The sequence below is a fragment of the Manis pentadactyla genome, chromosome 3, assembly GCF_030020395.1.
Source record: "Manis pentadactyla isolate mManPen7 chromosome 3, mManPen7.hap1, whole genome shotgun sequence".
Taxonomy (NCBI): Eukaryota; Metazoa; Chordata; class Mammalia; order Pholidota; family Manidae; genus Manis; species Manis pentadactyla.
This window is the reverse complement of record NC_080021.1, coordinates 94,638,592-94,661,100: the sequence shown is the minus strand read 5'-3', so window position 1 is coordinate 94,661,100 and position 22,509 is coordinate 94,638,592. Positions and strand designations below refer to the sequence as shown.

General features: G+C 45.6%; 1 protein-coding gene across 2 annotated transcripts in view; it reads right to left on the bottom strand.

Moving 5' to 3' along the window:
- PFKFB3 (6-phosphofructo-2-kinase/fructose-2,6-biphosphatase 3) overlaps positions 1–22,509 on the bottom strand; it is a 77,017-nt gene that overhangs the window by 44,837 nt on the left and 9,671 nt on the right. The window contains exon 1 of one of the 2 annotated variants that reach the window (XM_036908186.2): positions 15,885–16,638. The exons of the other annotated variant lie outside the window; for it this stretch is intronic. Within the exon in view, the coding sequence (XP_036764081.1) occupies positions 15,885–15,918 (34 nt within the window). The 5' untranslated portion in view covers positions 15,919–16,638. Of the gene's footprint in view, positions 1–15,884; positions 16,639–22,509 lie in introns of those variants that run through there. 2 annotated transcript variants of the gene reach the window in all.

Sequence of the window (22,509 nt, the reverse complement as noted above, 5' to 3'; positions counted from 1 at the left end):
AGCGGCCTTTGGCTGAGTCCGGCTCCCATGCAGGTCCCTTCCGCACCTCCTGAGTTCCATTATTCTGGTATCTACATGCTCAGATGCTGGAATTCCCTCCCATTTGGGTGCCTGGGGCTCTAGCGGCTCCACTACCATCAACCCTGCCTGAGACAGCTGGAAGTCAGGGGTGGGTTCTCTCCCCTCGCATCTTCTGCCTCTGCCTCACTGGGCCTCTATACCAGTGCTCACAGCCCCCACTGATAGCCACAAACCAGAGCGGGGTGGCAGGGGGAGGACAGGCCAGAAAATCCTTTCACTGAGGAGTGCTGGAGTGACATGTTTTCAGCCTTGTTGTCTCCACGCCCCATTCCTTCTCCCTGTAGACGTGGTGTTCCGCACAGAAGGGAAAAAACTGATAAATGATCAGAAAACCGAGTAAAGAGTAAGGGAGGGATATGGATAAGCAGCTCAAAAGCAGCACAGCACCTTGTGGGGTCAGCTTCTGCCTGCTTCACCTCCCCTTGCTGCCCTGCCCTGTAGCAACCAGACAGCCTGGAATTAAGGTCCAGATCCACCACTAGTGAGCTGTGTGACCTTGGACCAAGAATTTAACCTCTTTAGGCCCTGTTTTCTCCACTCGTAGAACAGGGGAGATAATATGGCCCAATGAGTATTAGTTATTTTTATTCTTAGTGGAGAAATTCCTAACAGCTACCCTTCACTGAAGGTACCAGGCAGTCACTGTTAGGTACTTCAAACAGATCATCTCTCATCCTTAGAACTACCAAGCCAGGCAGCTAACTGTTGCCATTCTAGAGATAAGGAAGCACCTCAGAGAGATTAAATAACTTGCCCTAGGACACAGCAAAGTGGTGGGGAGGTGATGGAGGCCTTTGACAGCTTTATCTATGGGAGGGAGCAAGAAACTGGGAATAGGGACTGCTGGTTTCAAAGGCGGTAACCAGGCAGTCCTGAAGGCAGTGGTACACATTAGGGCAGAGGCGGCATGTATAGGCCCAACACAGAGGGGCACCCAAGGGCTCTTCAGCCCCCAAACACGTCCCCACCTGCTCCCTTTCTGCACACCCTCCAGGGCTGGAACTGCAATAAATCCCTTTTTCCCAGGAGACTACATTCAAGGCAAACACACATTGCTCCACTCCTCCAGGGGAAATAACACCTGGCTGCATTCCAGAGAACCAGAGAAACTCCAAGTGCCCCTATGGCAGGTCCTGAGGGAGGAGGGAGCTTGTCCACTTGACCTTGCTTCTGACCCCCAGCTCTCATCCCTTGCAGCCAGGCCTCCCTACCTAAGACTTTAGCACACACACCCTGACATTCCTATGTCACTTTATCCCGAGCTCTTGTAACTACCACGATGTATCTTGTTTATTATCTTGCTTACTGGCTTATCTCCCCAACGTGGACAGAGATTTTGGTTTGTTCTGCCACTGATGAATCCCTATACCTATAATCAAGCCTGGCACAGAGTGGGTGCTTGCTAAACATTTGGTGAGTGGACAAATAAAGGGCGGACTGATAGTTGTGCCGTCAGTGTGTTCCCACAGATCACAGAGAGGCTGGAAGTAATTGGGCTGAAGGGAAACCTTAAATAACCCTGAATAAACGTGGCTCTCGCAGGCCAGGAATCACTGGTTTTAGACTCCTTATGTTCTCTCCCTTATTCCCAGAGCTGTAATATCAGTGTGCAGCCTCAGGGGTTTCAAAGGCACCTCAGCCTTTCCCAAGTCTTCACACCAGCTCTGAGGCAGCACCCACCTCTTACACACTCCCCCTCCCAGGCGCCCAGCACCCTCAGACATGTGCTTCACCTCCCCGTAGTTTTCCACACTCCCAAAGCCATCCCCACCCTAGTCCTGCATCAAAAACTTCCCATTAACTCCATTACTGAACTCTGTGGGGGTGGGGGGGGAAGCTGGTAAGAGAAATTCAAAGATGTGAATGGTTACATTTCAGTCATTGGGTAGCTTCTGAATTTCTGTTCTGGAAACCAAAGTAGTCAGTCAAGCCCTACCCTGTCAGAGTGCAGCATGGCACTGGAAAGTTTGTACATATGAAGAACAATAAAGTGCTCAGGCAGCTCCACAGAGGCTGAGTGCTAGAACCACGGAGTCGCAGGACCCCTCAGAGTTGCCAATGAGTGCAGGAAGCCCAGCTCTGCAGCTGCCTAGGCGCTCCTGCCTGCTTCCTGGAGCTCTGGCCAGATAGCAGCTGCACCTCCTATCCTGATGTCATCCCCGATTTTGTCACAACCCACTTGATCTGTTTCATATAGATTTCAGATAAGACGTTGTTTGAAGAGATGGTTCTCTAGCTATGATAGATGCTCAAACTATGATCTAGTCTGAGTCATCAGTTTTACAGAAAAGTAGATCCACTAAGAAGTTACTTGCTTGAGGCAGTGACAAGTTAGTGGCAGCTAGGACTAGAATCCAGGTCTCCTGTCACCCAAGTCATTTCTTACATAAACATATGTATGAAAAGGCACAGCTTGACATATGCTCAAAGCGAACACACCTGCAGAACCATCGCCCAGCTCAAGAACTAGGTCACCTACTAGAGCCCCGTAAGACCCCCACACTTCCACAAGTCACCAACCGAGGTAACCAGTATCTTGACTTGGTAACAACATGGCCTAGAGTGCATGATTTGAACCTTCTATGAACCTTCTACCAGTGGAACAGCACGTTACATCATCTACTGGGTCTGGCTTTTTCACTCAACATTTTGCCCATGGGATTCTCTCACTGCCTCTTACAGCTGTGGGTCCTTTGTTATCATTGGTTTCAGAATGCCATTGCACAAATACACTGCAACTTTTTTATGCTGATGGAATGATGAACTGTGCCCACTCTGGGGCTAGCACAGTACTGCTGCTGGGAGCACGCCCACATGGGTCTCAGTGCACACACAGAGGCATCTGGGCATGGCCTGGGCCAAGGAGTGGAATTGCTGGATCACAGCACGCGTTCGGTAACTACTGCCCAATTACTCTTTCCAGTGATTATATCAATTCTCACTACCACATCAGAGCTCCTGTTACTCCAAAGTCTCACCGATACTTGGTCTTTTTCTTTCCAGCCATTCTGGCTAGAATAGGTATATGGCACTATCTGACTGGGGCTTTAATTTGTACTTCCTAGATGATTGAGGAGGTAGAGCAGCTTTCATTGTTTATGGGCCATTTGGTATCTTCTGTTCTGCATGCTACAAAAAGTGTTAACTGTGTTTCCACGCTAAGCTAGCTTTGGTGCGCTTGGGTTTTCCACCTCTCCACAGTGCCTTCTGTGGATCTATACATTTGGGAATGAACCCGTCTCCTGGGTACGGGCTCCAGAGCCAGACGACCCTGGTCATGCTCCAGCTCTAGGAGTGACAATTGGGCTACTCAATTCCTCTCCCAGGCCCCACCATGCCACTTGTAAGATGAGGCTAAAAGGACCTTAACTGAGGGAATGCAAGTGCCTAGAACCAGTGTCTACTCTTGCTCTGCAGCCTTTGTCAGCAGTGTGCTTGAGAGACTAAAGCAGCCTGACATTGGGCCTGCTGTGGCTGTCCTGGCAGGGGGCACAGGCAGCTGCGGGCAGCAGGCCTGGGTCAACAGAGGCCCTTGTTTGGCGGCACTCCAGCTGCACCCAGGTGCTCTGCCTGGATGGCGTGGGCACAGCCGGGCCAAGTGCTGGGGACACTGTGACCTCACTAAGAACCCCACAAGCAGGTTATCCGGCCAACAGGAAGAGGTCAGGGTGGTCTCAGTTTGTTCCAATAAACAGGCCTGGGACAGGGAAGTGATGGAAACAGCAGTCTACACTGTGAGACCAGAATGAGTCATAGAGTTCCAATCCCCTTATTTTACAGACAGAGAAACTGAGGCTCAGTGAGGTGGAGTCAAAGCATGGGCTTTAGATAAGGCCCACCTGGTGATCTCTGATTCCCCTTTACTGTAACTTGCTGCTTCAAGTTGCTAAATCCCCACAACGAATGACTCACCAAGTCCCATTCACGTAATTTTTTCATGTAAGTAATCTGCATTCTTCCTGTTTCTACTCTCTCCACTCAGAGCAGACCCTGGAAGCCCAGCCCAGCGCACAGGCCAGGCTTCCTTCTCGCCCAGCCTCACCTAGTGAAGCCAACAGGCCACCACTGACACCCATCTCCTGAATAGTCAACTCCCCGTGGGGGGCCACAGCCACCCCACTCTTCCCAGCACCACTAAGCTTCTGTCCTTGCCCTCCATAGCCGTTAGCCTGCTGCTCAAGCACACATCCTGCCCACACCCTGCAGGCTGCGTGCAGCAAAAATGAGGCCAGACCAATGCACCCATGCAGCCAATGGCATCAGCAGCTTCTTAGGATACTCCGCTCCAGCTCAGAAGCATTGTGCTCAGCACTGGGGGCAGAATATTCCAGAACGCCGGCTCTGCCTCCCCTGGGCTGTAGTGGACATGGTGTGAAAATGAGCAGCAATCGGGGGGACAGTGTCAGGCCTGACGGAAGCAGCACTCAGCTCTGCCCCCAGAAGCTGAGGTAGGCCTGGGCAGGAGTCACCATGAGGGGCTCACCATGAGAATAAGCAGGGGTGGTGGCTGACAGGCAGGGACGCGAGGTTTCAGGTGAATGACAATGCTAATCCAGAGGCCACATCAGGGAGACAGGCGGGCAGAAGGTCCAGCTCTGTCCTTCTTTCATCCAGTCAGCTGGCCTTGGGCAAGCATTCATGGGCTCTGGTCCTCAGTGCCTTGGCCTTTAAAATGGGTAATTCCATCCTGCTTTTCACTGACCAGCAGGTGACTTTAAAAGGATACACTCTGCCTTGGGAAAACCAGGTCTGAAGATCACCTGGCAGGATTCCCTGGCCTGCAGAACCGTGGGTTTTCAGCTCCACTTTAAGGCACTGGAAGGCTCCCGGCCAGGAAGGAGCCCATTCCCATTGACCACTGGGTCTCATTAGAGACCAGGGAACTTAGTGGTTGGACTGCAGGGTCACTGAGCAGTGACCGGGCACATCCATGGGCCATTTGGATGGTTACCTGGAGAGTGACCTTCCATTTGGACAGTGAAGTGGGCATCCACTTTTCCCACACCCAGGGCCAATGCCTTCTGCTCTAGGATGTGTCCAGCCTAGTCCAGCCATTACATTTTAGGCTTAAGGTAAAGGGTTAGAAATTCTGTTTTCAAAGAAACTTTACTATGCTGTGTTCGCACTGCTCACTGCAGCACTGGATCACCATAAAATTTACACTGAGTTGATGTGCCTCACATAAGTAAACCCCTGTTGTAAATCGGTCAGCTCTGCATCATCATAAGGTGCCATCATGAGACCCATTAGCTTTTCCAGGTCACACAGGGATTTAGCAAGAAAAGAGTGGAGGCCCTCAATGGCAGGACAGGGGTGAGAGGGCAGGGGGGTAGCTCCCAGACTGACTGCTCTCTGGCAGATCCCATCTCAAGCCAGCACTCCATACGAGCAGACCTGAGTTCCCCCAGCTCCACACCCTGGTCCCTGATTCTGGAGCTGACTACTGAGATGACAGGCCAAACCCAAATCCAGACTCTGGTTCAACAGACTGGAAGAACAACCATACCCACTCCCATCTTTGTTCCCTGAAGGGGACAAGGAACAGAGTTCCTGTGCTTTAAGGTAATTTATAATCACACCGAGTGCGAATGGTCTAAACCCTAAGTAAAAGATGGGATAAAAAGAGAAAGGAAGCTGGAGGAGCCAAGATGGCGGCGTGAGCAGGGCAGCAGAAATCTCCTCCCAAAACCACATGTATTTTTGAAAATACAACAAATACAACCATTCCTAAAAGACAGACCAGATGATACAGAACAACAGCCAGGCTACATCTACATCTGTGAGAACCCAGCGCCTCACGAAGGGGGTAAGATATAAGCCGTGGCCCGGCAGGACCCGAGCACCCCCCACCCCAGCTCCCTGGCGGGAGGAGAGGAGTCGGAGCGGGGAGAGAGTGGGAGCCCAGGACTGCTAAACACCCAGCCCTACTCATCCACACCGGAAGTGCAGACACACAGTGCGTGGTGTGCTGGATACTAGGGAAACAGAACAGTAAAACCTGCGGGTGGGTTCCCATAGCCGGCGCCCCTGGGACAAAAAAAAAACAAGTGCTTTTTTGAAAGTCTTAAAGGGGACAGGGGCCTCACAGCTGCACGGAAGCATCCCGGCACACTCAGCCCAGCAGTTGGGAATACCAGGAAACGCTGGGCGCCCTAACCCCCTGGGCGGCAGCACAGCTCTGAGGCCCCTCACAGCGATAAACAGCCTCCCGCCCGTTCCCCGTCCGGCATGGCTCCACCATAGCAGAGCAGCAGCCTGAGACCAGCCACGCCCACAGCAGCTGCGTAGAGTCTCCTCTGAAGCCACCCAGGCAAGACTCAGAGACCCTGTCAGCACGCAGCTGCCCAGCACAAGCCACTAGGGGTTGCCATTCTCACAGGAGAGGAAGGCAACGAGCAAGTGTGAAGGGACTTTGTTCTCCCACCTGACACATGCGCCAACTGTCCACAACTACCTCTATCACTGTGAAAAGGCAGAAGAATTTGATTGAGACCAGAATCACACAGACATCCCCTGAGAGGGAACCTGGGGAGGTAGACTTAACTAATCTCCCTGAAAAAGAATCCAAAATAAAGGTCATAACCATGCTGATGGAGCTACAGAAAAAAATGTAAGAGCTAACGGATAAAGTTGGGAGGAGAATACAGAAATAAAAAAATCTGTGGAAGGACTTAAAAGCAGAATAGACCAGGTGCAAGAGGCCATTAATGGAATAGAAATCAGAGAACAGGAATGCAGAGAAGTTGAGGCAGAGAGAGAAAAAAGGATCTCCAGGGATGAAAGAATATTAAGAGAATTGTGTGACCAAGCCAAAAGGAACAATATCCGCATTATAGGGGTACCAGAAGAAGAAGAGAGAAAAAGGGATAGAAAAGTGTCTTTGAAGAAATAATTGCTGAAAACTTCCCCAAACTGGGGGAGGGAATAGTCGCTCAGATCACGGAAGCACACAGAACTCCCAACAGAAAGGACCCAAGGAGGACAACACCAAGACACATAATTAAAATGCAAAGATCAAGGACAAGGACAGAGTATTAAAGGCAGCCAGCGAGAGAAAAAAGGTCACCTACAAAGGAAAACCTACCAGGATATCATTTGACTTCTCAACAGAAACCTTACAGACCAGAAGAGAATGGCATGATATATTTAATGCAATGAAACAGAAGGTCCTTGAACCAAGAATACTGTATCCAGCACAATTATCATCTAAATATGAAGGAGGGATTAAACAATTCCCAGACAAGCAAAACTTGAGGGAATTTGCCTCCCACAAACCACCTCTACAGGGTATTTTAGAGGAACTGCTCTAGATGGAGGCACTCCTAAGGCTAAATAGATGTCACCAGAGAAAATAAAATCACAGCAAAGAAAGAAGACCAACCAAATACTAATTAAAGGCAAAAAATAAAATCAACTACCCATAAAAGCAGTCAAAGGAAACACAAAAGAGCACAGAATAAAACATCTAACATATAAAGAATGGAGGAGGAGGAATAAGGGAGAGAAATAAAGAATCACCAGACAGTGTTTATAACAGCTCAATAAGCGAGTTAAGTTAGACGGCAAGATAGTAAAGAAGCTAACTTTGAACTTTCGGTAACCACAAATCTAAAACCTGCAATGGCAGTAAGTACATATCTTTCAATAATCACCCTAAATGTAAATGGACTGAATGCACCAATCAAAAGACACAGAGTAATAGAATGGATAGAAAAGCAAGACCCATCTATACGCTGCTTACAAGAGACTCAACTCAAACCCAAAGACATGCACAGACTAAAAGTCAAGGGATGGAAAAAGATATTTCATGCAAACAACAGGGAGAAAAAAGCAGGTGTTGCAGTACTAGTATCAGACAAAATAGACTTCAAAACAAAGAAAGTAACGAGATAAACAACGACATTACATAATGATAAAAGGGCCAGTCCAACAAGATGATATAATCATTATAAATATATATGCAGCCAATACAGGAGCACCAGCATATGTGAAACAAATACTAACAGAATTAAAGGAGGAAACAGAATGCAATGCACTCATTGTGGGAGACTTCAACACACCACTCACTCCAAAGGACAGATTCACCAGACAGAAAATAAGTAAGGACACAGAGGCACTGAACAACACACTAGAACAGATGGACCTAATACACATCTACAGAACTCTACACCCAAAAGCAGCAGGATACACATTCTTCTCAAGTGCACATGGAACATTTTCCAGAATAGACCACATACTAGGCCACAAAAAGGGCCTCAGTAAATTCAAAAAGATTGAAATTCTACCAACCAACTTCACGGACCACAAAGGGATAAAACTAGAAATAAATTGTACAAAGAAAGCAAAAAGGCTCACAAACACATGGAGGCTTAACAACATGCTCCTAAATAATCAATGGATCAACAACCAAATGAAAATAGAGATCAAACAATATATGGAAACAAATGACAACAACAACACAAAGCCCCAACTTCTGTGGGCTGCAGCAAAAGCAGTCTTAAGAGGAAAGTATATAGCAATCCAGGCATATTTAAAGAAGGAAGAACAATCCCAAATGAATAGTCTAAAGTCACAATTACTGAAATTGGAAAAAGAAGAACAAATGAGGCCTAAAGTCAGCAGAAGGAGGGACATAATAAAGATCAGAGAAGAAATAAATAAAATTGAGAAGAATAAAACAATAGAAAAAAATCAATGAAACCAAGAGCTGGTTCTTTGAGAAAACAAACAAAACAGATAAGCCCCTAGCCAGACTTATTAAGAGAAAAAGATAATGAACACACATCAACAGAATCAGAAACAAGAAAGGAAAAATCATAATGGACCCCACAGAAATACAAAGAATTATTAGAGAATACTATGAAAACCTACATGCTAACAAGCTGCATAACCTAGAAGAAATGGACAACTTCCTAGAAAAATACAACCTTCCAAGACTGACCAAGGAAGAAACAGAAAATCTAAACAGACCAATTACCAGCAACGAATTGAAGTGGTAATCAAAAAACTAACTAAGAGCAAAACCCCTGGGCCAGATGGATTTACCTCAGAATTTTATCAGACATACAGAGAAGACATAATACCCACTCTCCTTAAAGTTTTCCAAAATAGAAGAGGAGGGAATACTCCCAAACTCATTCTTTGAAGCCAGCATCACCCTAATACCAAAACCAGGCAAAGACACCACCAAAAAAGAAAATTACAGACCAATATCCCTGATGAACATACATGCAAAAATACTCAACAAAATACTAGCAAACCGAATTCAAATATACATCAAGAGGATCATACACCATGACCAAGTGGGATTCATCTCAGGAATGCAAGGATGGTACAACATTTGAAAATCCATCAACATCATCCAACACATAAACAAAAAGGACAAAAATCACATGATCATCTCCATAGACGCTGAAAAAGCATTCGACAAAATTCAACATCCATTCATGACAAAAACTCTCAACAAAATGGGTATAGAGGGCAAGTACCTCAACATAATAAAGGCCATATATGATAAACCCACAGCCAACATCATACTGAACAGCAAGAAGCTGAAAGCTTTTCCTCTAAGATTGGGAACAAGACAGGCATGCCCACTCTCCCCACTGTTATTCAACATAGTACTGGAGGTCCTAGCCACAACACAAGGAATCCAGATTGGTAAAGAAGAAGTCAAACTGTCACTATTTGCAGATGACATGATATTGTACATAAAAAACCTTAAAGACGCCACTGCAAAACTACCAGAACTAATATCGGAGTTCAGCAACGTTGCCAGATACAAAATTAATACACAGAAATCTGTGGCTATCCTATACACTAACAATGAACTAACAGAAAGATAAATCAGGAAAACAATTCCATTCACAATTGAATCAAAAAGAATAAAATACCTAGGAATAAACCTAACCAAGGAAGTGAAAGACCTATACCCTGAAAACTACAAGACACTCTAAAGAGAAATTAAAGTGGACACTAACAAATGGAAACTCATCCCATGAGGATCTTGGCTAGGAAGAATTAGTATCATCAAAATGGCCATCCTGCCCAAAGCAATCTACAGATTCAATGCAATTCCTATCAAATTACCAACAGCATTCTTCAACGAACTGGAACAAATAGTTCAAAAATTCATATGGAACCGCCAAAGACCCTGAATAGCCAAAGCAATCCTGAGAAGGAAGAATAAAGTGGGGGGGATCTCGCTCCTCAACTTCAAGCTCTACTACAAAGCCACAGTAATCAAGACAATTTGGTACTGGCACAAGAACAGACCCACAGACCAGTGGAACAGAATAGAGACTCCAGACATTAACCCAAACATATATGGTCAATTAATACATGACAAAGGAGCCATCGACATACAATGGGGAAATGACAGCCTCTTCAACAGCCGGTGTTGGCAAAACTGGACAGCTACATGTAAGAGAATGAAACTGGATCATTGTTTAACCCCATACACAAAAGTAAATTCGAAATGGATCAAAGACCTGAATGTAAGTCATGAAACCATAAAACTCTTAGAGAAAAACATAGGCAAAAATCTCTTGGACATAAACATGAGAGACTTCTTCATGAACATACCTCCCCAGGCAAGGGAAACAAAAGCAAAAATGAACAAGTGGGACTATATCAAGCTGAAAAGCTTCTGTACAGCCAAGGACACCATCAGTAGAACAAAAAGGTATCCTACAGTGTGGGAGAATATATTCATAAATGACAGATCCGATAAAGGGTTGACATCCAAAATATATAAAGAGCTCACACACCTCAACAAAGAGCAAATAACCCAATTAAAAAATGGGCAGAGGAGCTGAACAGACAGTTCTCCAAAGAAGAAATTCAGATGGTAAATTTCTAGTAAATATAATGTTCCTCATGTAATTGTAGATTAATAATACCAAAATTTAAAAAAAAGAGAAAGGAAGCCCCACTCTAAGAAATTCTTTTTAAATATGAAGACATGGACAGACAGAAGACCTAGGAAAGGGAAGATACACTATGCAAACACTAATCAACAGACAGACACAGGAGTTGCTGCATTAAAAGGAAAGTAAATTCCAAAACAAAGACTGTTATGAGTGTAAATCACCAGGCTCCCTGTATTAAGCTTCAAATGTACTGATTACGATCATCACTATTTTGGTATCCAGAAGTTCCTGGTGTCTGCACATGGACTCTGCTGCTGGCAGCATCCACTCTGTCTATACAGCTAGTGTTTTTCACCCTTCCGGTCTCAGCCTGGACACTTCTGCCAATTAGCTTTCTCTTCTGTGGGCAATGGGACCCTCCTGTCATGCAGTAACCTGACCCCACCACTGCACTCAACAGCATCTGGTAAATGCAAGTTTGCTTCTCCGTCTCCTTCATTCTGGCCAAGGGCTGTGTTGTTCATCTCTGGGTTCTAAACACTTAGTACTGGACAGGTTGTACACACTTAGTTGGTGAATGAACGAGTGAGACTTTGAGTCCTCAAACACTCTCTTAACTCTCACTGGCTCCCAGAATAGGGGCAGTTTTTACTCAAATAGAAGGAACACTGAGCAGCAGGTGGAAGAACTGGCCCTGCCCTCCTGCTTACTAACCCTGTCAGCTAAGCTGCTTCACTGTTCGGCCCTGTTTCCTCATTTGCAAAGTGATAAAAAGAATACAGGGGTCTGGAGCCACTATTTTTAAGTAGCAGTGCATAAAAGTGCCCCTCACATGCCGTTGCACTAGACGCAGTAGATGCTGTGTTCACAGAGCACGGAGGCAGAGCCAGGAAAGGCAAGTAAGCACTGAAGCCCACTGGGCTCAGGACAGCATCCCCGGCTCTAAAGGTGCACCGTTTGCCCACCTCCTTTGCTGCACTCCCAAGGCCGCAGCTCTTTGGTGGCGGCACCCAGAACCCCCGCTTCCTGTGAAGTGGGCTACCAAAGCCATATGGACAATGTGACATCACATGACACACAACGACACATCTCTATGGGAATGGAAGCCGAGGGGTCCTCTGACAGCCCCCCACTCCCCACCCCAAGCAGGGGACTTCCCTCCAGCATCAGGGGTAAGGCTTGGGTGGTCCAGGGCAGAAAGCCAGAGCATTTGTTCCTGAACATCTGGGGGATTTCGGATTTCCCTATTTGACTAAGACACAAATGGAACAGTGCGGCATAAAAGAGGACAACACCATCTCGCTCCTTTGAGTCAGCCTTCCAAATGCAGTTTGAAGCTCCAGCCCAGATCCATGCAATACGAATTTGCATTTTTAACACTTCCAGAGAGTCCTGTGTATTCACTTTAAACAGAAAGCAGTTGCTTCCCTGCTTTGTCATTATATCTTAGAGAAGCGGCATCCTAACCTGTTTGATCACAAACTACTACCTCCCAGTAAGATACTTCTTGAGTTATAAACTATATACATGTGCAACTGCACTGATATGTACATTGCAGAACTTGAAGACAAAAACTGGAAAATAAAAAGGATGTGCTAAATATAAATGGAAAGACAAGTTGTAATACTTTCTTCCTGCACACAAAGCATTCCTTTGAGGCCAAGGAAGGATGTGAGGCATGCCCTACCTTTCCCAGCTCCTGGATTAAGTGGAGAGCTCTCAGTATAGAGGCTGAGGTCTCAATATTGGTAATCTCCTCTGACTTTTCAGAATGCTCTTGCTCTTCTGCACCCCCTCCCACCTGCCCTGCTGGACACCCACTTTCATACAACCCCTGCCCTCCCCTACACTTTTGATCTTTATCTTCCCATTCACATCACCAAAGCCCCAGGAACTTTTGTGGCTGGAAATTTCTAGTCCTGTTTAAATTTATGTCTTCTGTATTTCACTTATTAGAGGAATAAGAAAGAAAACTGCTAAGAAAGAAACCATGTGAGAGTTAATTTGGAAGGTAGACTTCTTTTTTTATGTTAAAATAATTAGACTTCTTTCCCATGTCTAGATAACCAAACAAGACAGGAAGTCACCGGAGAGAAGTTGATAGCGAAGCTGCAGAAGTTTGTAAATTGCTTCTGTGCACAGCTCAGCCTCCTGTCTTAGGTTAAGTATCTATTTCTGGAGCTCTAGTACATGGTAAACATGATTCTCCTGCTGGAAAACAAAACCATGGTCTCCTCATTAGAGACCATGGGGGCCCCCAGGGCGTGTCCCCCAATACTACTACTGCAAAACAACCACAGAGCCCAGGAAATTCAATGAAAAATGTTACTGATTTAGGGTTCCTACAAATAGGGACTAGAAAAAATAAAATCTTTCCAGATAGCAAGTCATGCACACTACCAATAAATAATTCAATCTTCTCAGTATCTAGACCCAGAACCTCAATGAAGCTGGGAAAGGTTTAAAGAAATGAACATCCATGAAATAAAAACTTTGTAAAACCGTAAGACTGGAAGTCAGAAAGGGACCAGTCCTCCCCTGGATCTCTGTTCCTTGTGGCCAATTTTATATACCGAGCTCAGTGATTCAGATTTCATGCTAGGGCATAATATTTAGAGGGTGCCAAGTTTTTCAGAAGGATTTTTAAAGATTCTGCACGCTTGTAAGCCTCTCTCTAGACCTCAGCAAGCAACCCCCTTCTCCCTGTCCCTCATCCACACCCACACCACCAATCAGCAGGGGCCAGGGCACCCCCAAGGCGGCCTGATACAAAGGCCCAAGATCTAAGTCAAAAAATCCCACAGGAAGATAGGTCTTCCCTTAACTACTAATGCTGCCTGCCTCCTTCCCCTCCCAGCAACTGCACTGATTGTGGCCCAGTTTTGAGCAGCCTTAATTCCTCCATCACTAAAACTAAGATCCAGCTCTTCTTGCAGCCACCAGACCCATTATGATCCCACAGATAGTGGAGAAAGAATGGAACAACTTCTCTTCCCCAGCATGGTGACCACCTCAGTGGCTGCATCCTGGCAAGAAAGTGTGGTGGGGGGAGCCCTGTCAAAGAACTCTGCGAAGGACAGTTTAGAGTCAGTGGGGGAGAGGCAGTCACCAAGGACCCTGCGGGAGGTGCTGTCTGGGGCAGATGAACCTTTAGGAGGTTCCCTAGAAGGGAGCCAGAGGCCCCAAAGACAGCCTGGTTTTCTGCAGGGCAGGCCTAGAAGGCCAGCCAGCACTTGGCAGGGGCAGTTTCCATGCTGACCACCTGTCCTGGAGTCTCCCAGTCTATTTAGTTCACACAGAAGCAGGGTTGGCAGTAAACACAGAGCAGTCATCGTTGGCCTGGGGGCTCCTTCAAGGAATAAAGAGCCATCCCTCATGAGCACCAAACACATGCTAAGCATGTCTGGAGGGCTTGGTGCCTAATCCTCAACCACCCTTCACAGTTGAGAGGGGAAGAGACTGAGGCACAGAGAGATTAAGGAACATCTCCAAGGTCACACAGCTACTAAGTGGTGGAGCTGGTGCCTGCACCCAGGCAGTCTCACTCCAGAGCCCACTACATCCCACCTCTCCAACTTGCACTCCCAGTCTCCAGCACAAAGCCTGGGGGATCCATCTTATTGAACAAGTCCCTGCCCCCTTACAAATGAGTATCAAGACAGCCATGGTAGGTGACCAGGGCCTTGGCTCAGTAAGCAAAAGCAGAAGCCAAGGTCTTTGCCAGTGTTCCAAATCACTCATTACCTCTGCCTGCACTGCCTGCCTGGGTGCCCTATGGGATGAGAATGCCAGAGTGGGGAGGGGGGAAGGCTAGGGAGAGAGAACAGTGTGACTGACCCTTTGTCCCTACCCTAACCCAAAACTGTTTACGCCCTAAAGTCAATCATTAGGGTATGTCTCAAGCTAAAGATCTTTGAGAGTAGCTAAAATGTAAACTGAACTACTAACCCTAAAGCTGATGCCAACGAAGGCATCAAGGACTTGATGGAAGGGGAGGCAGGAGTACTTGAGGCCCAGGGACTGACCCGGAGGAGGAGAAGGGACCAGGGGGAAGCAGGCCAACAGAAACACTTCACTGTGGCTACAGGCTGTCAGGGCTGGGCTGGGCTACCTGGGAGATGGCCAGTGCCTTGGTATCTGGAGACAGAGGAAAGAGGTAAGACCCAGGTTGAGTGAATAATCAGGAGACTTACTGAAAGGAAAGAACGTGTATCTTCAGAAAGAGCTCTGAGAACTCTAAAAATTGTGATTAAGGTAGACAGGCAACCAAGTTTGGATGCCATCTCAGGCAAATTCCTCTGGAGAACAAGAGTTCAATTTGGAATTTTCTGGCTAGGTTTTTGATAAGAAACTGTAGGTCTGCTAAAGACTGAAGAAAAACCAGATACTACTGCCTCTTTGTGCCCATTCCATACCCCTACCTTCCTCTCAGGGATGCTATAATGGGTTATATTGGACAATTTAAAACATGTAGTGAAGACAAAAATAGACGACTAAGGAGCTCTCATCTTTTAAAATTATGAAGCTATTAATTCATAAAACTAACCCAAGACCTCAGGGACGATTACCTCCTTTACGCATCTCCTCTACAGACTTAAAGTTAAATATCAGACCAGCCCAGGCATTTCCCTCCTAAGTTCTCAGGGCACTGTATCTGGTGTTGCCTGGAGGGCTGAAATGTACTCAGAGTTATTCCTCTAGTCCTCAGCTCTTACTGCACTGGTCCCACTTTTAGCTTGATCTAGGCAGACTATGTGGATAGGGGAAGGAGTGTCAGATTTGAAGTAAGGGCTAGACAGCAGTAAGAATGATAGGTAACAGGCAGATGCTGTGGTCACATTTGTTAAACAAAAAGTGAAAATTACTGTTCTAACGTGTGAGAGAGCATACAGGGGCAATGGGTCAGAAATGTTCAGTGTTTGAAAATCTAACCTGCTGGTGAGACTGGAGACCTCCTCCATCTCATGTAGTCCTGGCATCTTCATCTGGCCCAGCCAACCTCTGTCTTCATCTGAGGTAGAGAATCAGTGACAGGGCTAAACAGGGCTGGATGAATCCTCTAGTCCAATGTGCTCAATCAATGCACAAATCTTCAGGCACTATCATCACTCCTGAAGTAACCCATTGTTAAAAGAAATGCCTCATAAAAAGGCAAGGGCTTTGGCACTGGGCAAACTAGAATTTGAATATTAGCTCCACATTTTCTTACTGATGCACTCAAACACCTAGCTGTACCTGGTTGCAGGTGAGAATGGCATAAATCCTGCCCCTTCTCTGTAATTGACCTGAAATCCACCTCCTGTAAACATTTCTATCCTGGCTCCTAAGGCAGCAGATAAGCCTAAAGTTTGTTCGAAGAACAGTCTTCCAAATAGTTTCAGAGTGGCTCACGGGACCCCAGGGCTTGTCACGTGAGAGCTAAACACCCCCAGTTCTTTTAACTGCTCTTCATGACTGGGTTTCCTGCCCCTTTACTAGCTGGGTCACACTGTACAAGTCAATCCCAGGCCCTTTTTAAGAAGAGTCAGAGGATAGCCAAGGTCTCAGTTCATGCGGGGGAGGCAGGTGCATCCAAGTGATGGCTGAGGTTTTGGGGTACAATGTGGCCCTTGACCCTCGGGAGGCACGTTCTCACAGCAGCTGCACCGCTGTTTGCCCGCTGTTACACAGGACACAGAACCCAGTCAGCAGGTTTGGTCCGTCTTTCAGCCGACAGTGCATGCTGTTGGGCCACCTCCCTCGCTCAGGACCTTTCTTCCAACGCCTCCCTGTATCGCCTTCCTCTTCTGCAACGCGCCCACCCGGCCGGGTTGGCCAGCCACCTGCCAATCTAGCTCCTCTGGCTCACTTACAAAGCACGGCCGCTCCCAGACCTTCTCGGAAAAACCCAGGCGGGGAAGAGGAAAACCAGCGGCCGGCAAGCCGGCACGGAGATTCCACGCCGCGTCCACGTGCTAAGCCCGCGGCGCGGAGCAGGCTGGGGCGGCACCACGTGAATACGGCGTGCAGCGCGGGGCGGGGCGGGCGCTGAGAGCTCGTGAGCCGCCCGCCAGCCAATCCGCACGCCTGGCCCCCTCCCCCGCCGGCCCTTTCCGCCCGCGCTGCGCAGCCCGGGCTCACCTCCCGGCGGCCGGGCTCTGCGGACATCGGCGCCGGACATAAGCGAAGCGGCTTCTGCCCGCCGCCGCCGCCCCAGTTGTGACCTCGCCCCGTACTGGGACCGCCCGAAGGTCGGCCGGGCACCCTCCCAAGCCGGCTTCTTGCGGCGGGACGCGGAGGGTCCCATGCTCCTCCCTGACCTCCCGGCCTGTAGAAAGGCTTCCAAGCCCTGCCCTCTGCTGGCCCCTCATTGTCACTAGGCCCTTAATCATCTCTGTCCCCACAGGCCTGGCTCCCAGAGTATACAGAAGGGCACGGGAATATTCCGCCCTAAACTGTGCCTCTTAGACATAAGGATTATTTTGAGCTGATCATTTCTGAGAAACTGCAGACGCAGAAGCTTTGAAATTTGAAGTTACCTTTTATAAGGGGAATGTACATAAGAAAGGGGGCCTATGCCAGAAAGACAGCTTGACCAGGGATGCTTCACCTGAGAGACTTAGTCCATAGGGCAGGACACACTGTTCACCATGTATTGCCTCTTGTCACTTAACTGAGAATTTTCTTTGCTTTTGAAGCCCTAGATCCCTATCCCTTTCCTTAGCTCAGTGTAAGCCTCAACTACCTTACAACCTTTGAGTCTCATGTTTTTGTGGGGCTCCTGAATGTAGGTATAGTACATAATAAAAAATCATTTTTTTTCCTGTTAAGCTGGCTTTTTATTTGGGGGAGGAGTGTGTCCCTCCATCAAGAACCTAGAAGGAAGGGTAGAGGAAAAATTATTCCTCCCCCACTATGATATGTAGGACCTAATGTTGACATCCAACCTATACAAGGCTTTTTTTTTTTGTATCATTAATCTACAATTACATGAGGAACATTATGTTTACTAGACTCCCCCCATCACCAAGTCCCCCCCACATACCCCATTACAGTCACTGTCCATCAGCATAGTAAGATGCTGTACAGTCACTACTTGTCTTCTCTGTGTTGTACAGCCCTCCCCGTGCCCCACCCCCTATATTATGTCTGCTAATAGTAATGCCCCCCTTTTTCCTCCCCTTATCCCTCCCTTCCCACCCATCCTTCCCAGTCCCTTTCCCTTTGGTAACTGTTAGTCCATTTTTGGGTTCTGTGAGTCAGCTGCTGTTTTGTTCCTTCAATTTTTTTCTTTGTTCTTATACTCCACAGATGAGTGAAATCATTTAATACTTGTCCTTTTCTGCCTGACTCATTTCACTGAGCATAACCCTCTAGCTCCATCCATGTTGTTGCAGATGGTAGGATTTGTTTCTTATGGCTGAATAATATTCCATTGTGTATGTGTACCACATCTTCTTTATCCATTCATCTACTGATGGACACTTAGGTTGCTTCCATTTCTTGGCTATTGTAAATAGTGCTGCGATAAACATAGGGGTGCATATGTCTTTTTCAAACTGAGCTGCTGCATTCTTAGGGTGAATTCTTAGGAGTGGAATTCCTGGGTCAAATGGCATTTCTATTTTTAGTTTTTTGAGGCACCTCCATACTGCTTTCCACAATAGTTGAACTAATTTACATTCCCACCAGCAGTGTAGGAGGGTTCCCCTTTCTCCACAACCTCGCCAACATTTGTTGTTGTTTGTCTTTTGGATGATGGCGATTCTTACTGGTGTGAGGAGATATCTCATTGTGGTTTTGATGTGCACTTCTCTGATGATTAGCGATATGGAGCATCTTTTCATGTGTCTGTTGGCCATCTGAATTTCTTCTTTGGAGAAGTGTCCCTGTGCCCATGTTTTAATTGGATTATCTGCTTTTTATTTGTTGAGGTGCATGAGCTCTTTATATATTTTGGATGTCAACCCTTTATCGGATCTGTCATTTATGAATATATTCTCCCATACTGTAGGATGCCTTTTTGTTCTACTGGTGGTGTCCTTTGCTGTACAGAAGCTATACAGGGCTTTTTTGCCTATAAAAAAACCTATTTGTTATTATTAAAGTGATATTATATACTCATTGTGAAATGATTGGAAGACATGGAAAGAATAAAATATTCTGGTTATGTCTCCTTCTGACCCTCCTGTTTGTGCAGAAATTTTTAAAGGCCCATAAGATTTGGTATTAGCCTTCACCTCTGCACTGAATTTATTATTTACTCTATGTATCATTGCTTATGGGAAATTAGATATTAACCATGAGGAGTTTTATTTTCCTAATAATATCAGGAGTAAAGGAGATTCAAGATTTGAAGAAAAAAAAAAAACAGTCCTGGGTGAAATATAAAAAGCAAATGGAAGACACAAATATGGAATAAGCAAAGGGGAAGAACAACTTTCTTGTACTGGACTGGAATTAGAGATAGCAATATGAATTCATGATTTTTAAAAATATGTATTTCCTAGCTGTGCCTATGAAAAAGACCCTAAAAACAATGACACCCAGCAACAAGGAGCACACCAGAGGCCAGATTTTGGTTTCTAACTATCATTCTCCACTACAAATAACCAGGCCAACTTGGGCAAGTGGCTGATCCCAAGGAATGAGCCTAGGAAATCTGTCTGTGCCAGAATGGGAGAAGACCTTGAAATCAAATAGGGACATGTCACAGGGACACAGCAACCAGCTGGAAAGGACTCTCAGCCAAACTGGGATAATTTCAGCATCAAAATGAATGTCAGGAAAGTACTATAACACAAGAAATAATGATTTTTAAATCCCTGAATCCACACTGATATAACTATTACTACTATTAATAATGAGAATTAGACTCATTTTAAAGGGAAGGGTAGGCAGAAAAGCTCTTCTTTACAAAAGAATGCCAAATAATAAATGTTGAAAGAATGACAGAAATAGTAAATTGCCATTTTCTAGCCACCATAATAAGTATTTCAGTAAAAAATAAATACATGCTAAAACCATTTCATAAAAATTGTTAGGAACAGAATATTGTATTCACACTTTGTGAGTGATCCCAAAGGATCCTCCACAGATGTTTTCAATTACAAAGTAGAAAAGTTACCTTTACAAATGACCCAAATGAATGACCAATATTATTTCACACCACTACCAAAGGGACAAACGGACCCCGAACGTCTATTGATGTAATGGCAGTAAGAATACACATCATCTATGCAGCTTTCCTGCCAAAAATGTTTAATTTGAATCTGATGAGGAAATAACCCAGCAATTCCAAATTGAGAGTTTTCTGCAAAAGAAGTGGCCTGGATCTTCACAAATATCAACATCATGAAGAATCAGACGAAGTAAGGCTGGGGAGCTCTCTTAGGTAAAAAGAGGCTGAAGAGACACACCTAAATGACAGTTGGTTGGATCGTAGATACAAAAAGAAAAAAAAAATCTGTGGAAGTCATTATTGAGATAATGGGGCAAATCCAAATGTGGACTGGTAACAGATAACAGCCTTACACCCATGTGGAATTTCTGACTAGGATGATAACTGTACTGTGATAATTTAAGAGAATGTGCTTGTTCTTGGGAGGAACATTCTGAAATACTTGGGGATGAAGTGTCCTAATGTCTGCAACTAGCTCTCAAATGGTTCAATAGCAACAAAACTAGTTGAGAAAGTAACATGATAAAATGAAGCAACTGCTGAGTCTAGATTACAGGGGTTGTTCACTGTGTCATTCCTGCAACTTTTCTGAAAATGTAACTTTTTTAATAGAAATGAAAAACTTCTCAAACCTCCCCAAAGACCCACTAATTCTGAGCTTCGTTACCTTGCATAGTCCAGGGCCACCCTCTCAGGGGTTTTGATTCATTTTTAACATCCACTCAGACACCCCAGCTGACTGTGATGGATGGTATTCCCAGTTGGAATAACAGGACACAATCTAAGCAACTTGGAGAAAGCAGCGTGTCACCAATACTAGTCTCCCTCTAAAACAATAAGTGTCTGACTTGTTAGAAGGGGGAGGAACATAGGAAAGGTGCAGTGGAGAATAAAATAAAAGGCAACACACCCAAAAAAGTCAAGCTCACCTACACATAGAGACCTTGAGGCCGGGGGGGGAGTTCTATGATCCAGTCAGCTGCAAAACCAAGTGACTGTGGAAAAGGGGCAAGCTTTCCAGGTTCCTATGCCTTCCTCAGCAGATTGGGCTTCCCTAATCACCCTTGCATATGATTGTTCTAAGGCTTAAGTGGAAGATTCTAGTGTACTTCAAATTTGCAATCACAAGCAAAGAATTAAATAACCTCAAGTCAGAGAATGAGATTCTTATATGCACTGAAATATTAATGTTCCCATTAATTAATCAATTACCTCAATGTATAGTTATTAATCAACTACCACCAGGTGCTAGACTGGACAGTGGGGGGGCATTGCCTAGGGATTTTACAGTCAAGTTGGGGAGATGGGATGAACATAAATGATAGCACAAAAATCATGGTTACACCAGCTTTCAGACTTTAAGGCAGTTGTGGTTTGACCTGGGCCTTGAAGACTAGGGTGCAAACACATCAAATGAGAGAGCTGATGAGTACAGTAGAGCTGAGGAAGTTGAGGGGGGGGGGATGAGCACAAGGAAAAGCATGCCAGGAAGTTGTAAAAAATGTAAACAATTGGAAAACAATGTTTTCAGGAGCAAAGTCAATAAGGAAGATGTGGGGAAGGGGATCTTCAAAAAGTAATTTTTTCCTAAGGAAGACAGCACCTTTCCTCTGGATCATAGACAAAACAATCTCTACTTTGCAGAGGAGAAAATCATCTACAGCCAGAGTGATTAAGGAGCTAAACCTACATCTAAACCTTCTTTGACCCACAGCTCCACAGAAATGAATGCTCTTATCCACCAAAAGGCAGGCACAACAGAAAGTTCATGGGGGCTCTGGACATCATAACCCCAAACCAGAAACAACAGAAGGGACAAATTGTAGTCTATTCACACCAAAGAATACACTATATAGCAACAAGAATGAACTGGATTATTTCTACACACAACATGGACAAATCAATCAGAATGTTGAGCACCAAAGCCACATTTGAAAGATTCATAATGTATTAATTCCATCCATGTGAGGTTCATGGATGAGCAAAACTTATTTATAATGATGGGAATAGAGGTTTTACTGCTGCGATCACTTTTGAATGGCAAGGGCATCAAGGAGCCTTCTGGGGACACTGGAAATGTTCTATAGCTTGTCCAGGTGTTGGTCAAATGGATATACACAGTATATCCAGTATATCCAGTATATCCAGTGGATTTGCACACTTATTGTATATATATAATGCCTCAGCTTTTAAAAATTGTATAATGTAAGCCAATAACAAAAAACAGTGAGTTGGGCCTTGCTATGAACCACTTTTTTGAAATCACTAAAGATGTAAGATGTACTGACCCAGAACAGGGTAGAACTATGCCATTACATAGTAGGAGATTGACCTGGAAGATCAATTCAAATTAGAGTCCACGTATGCTCTTACAGCGTTCAGTTTCACACACATTTT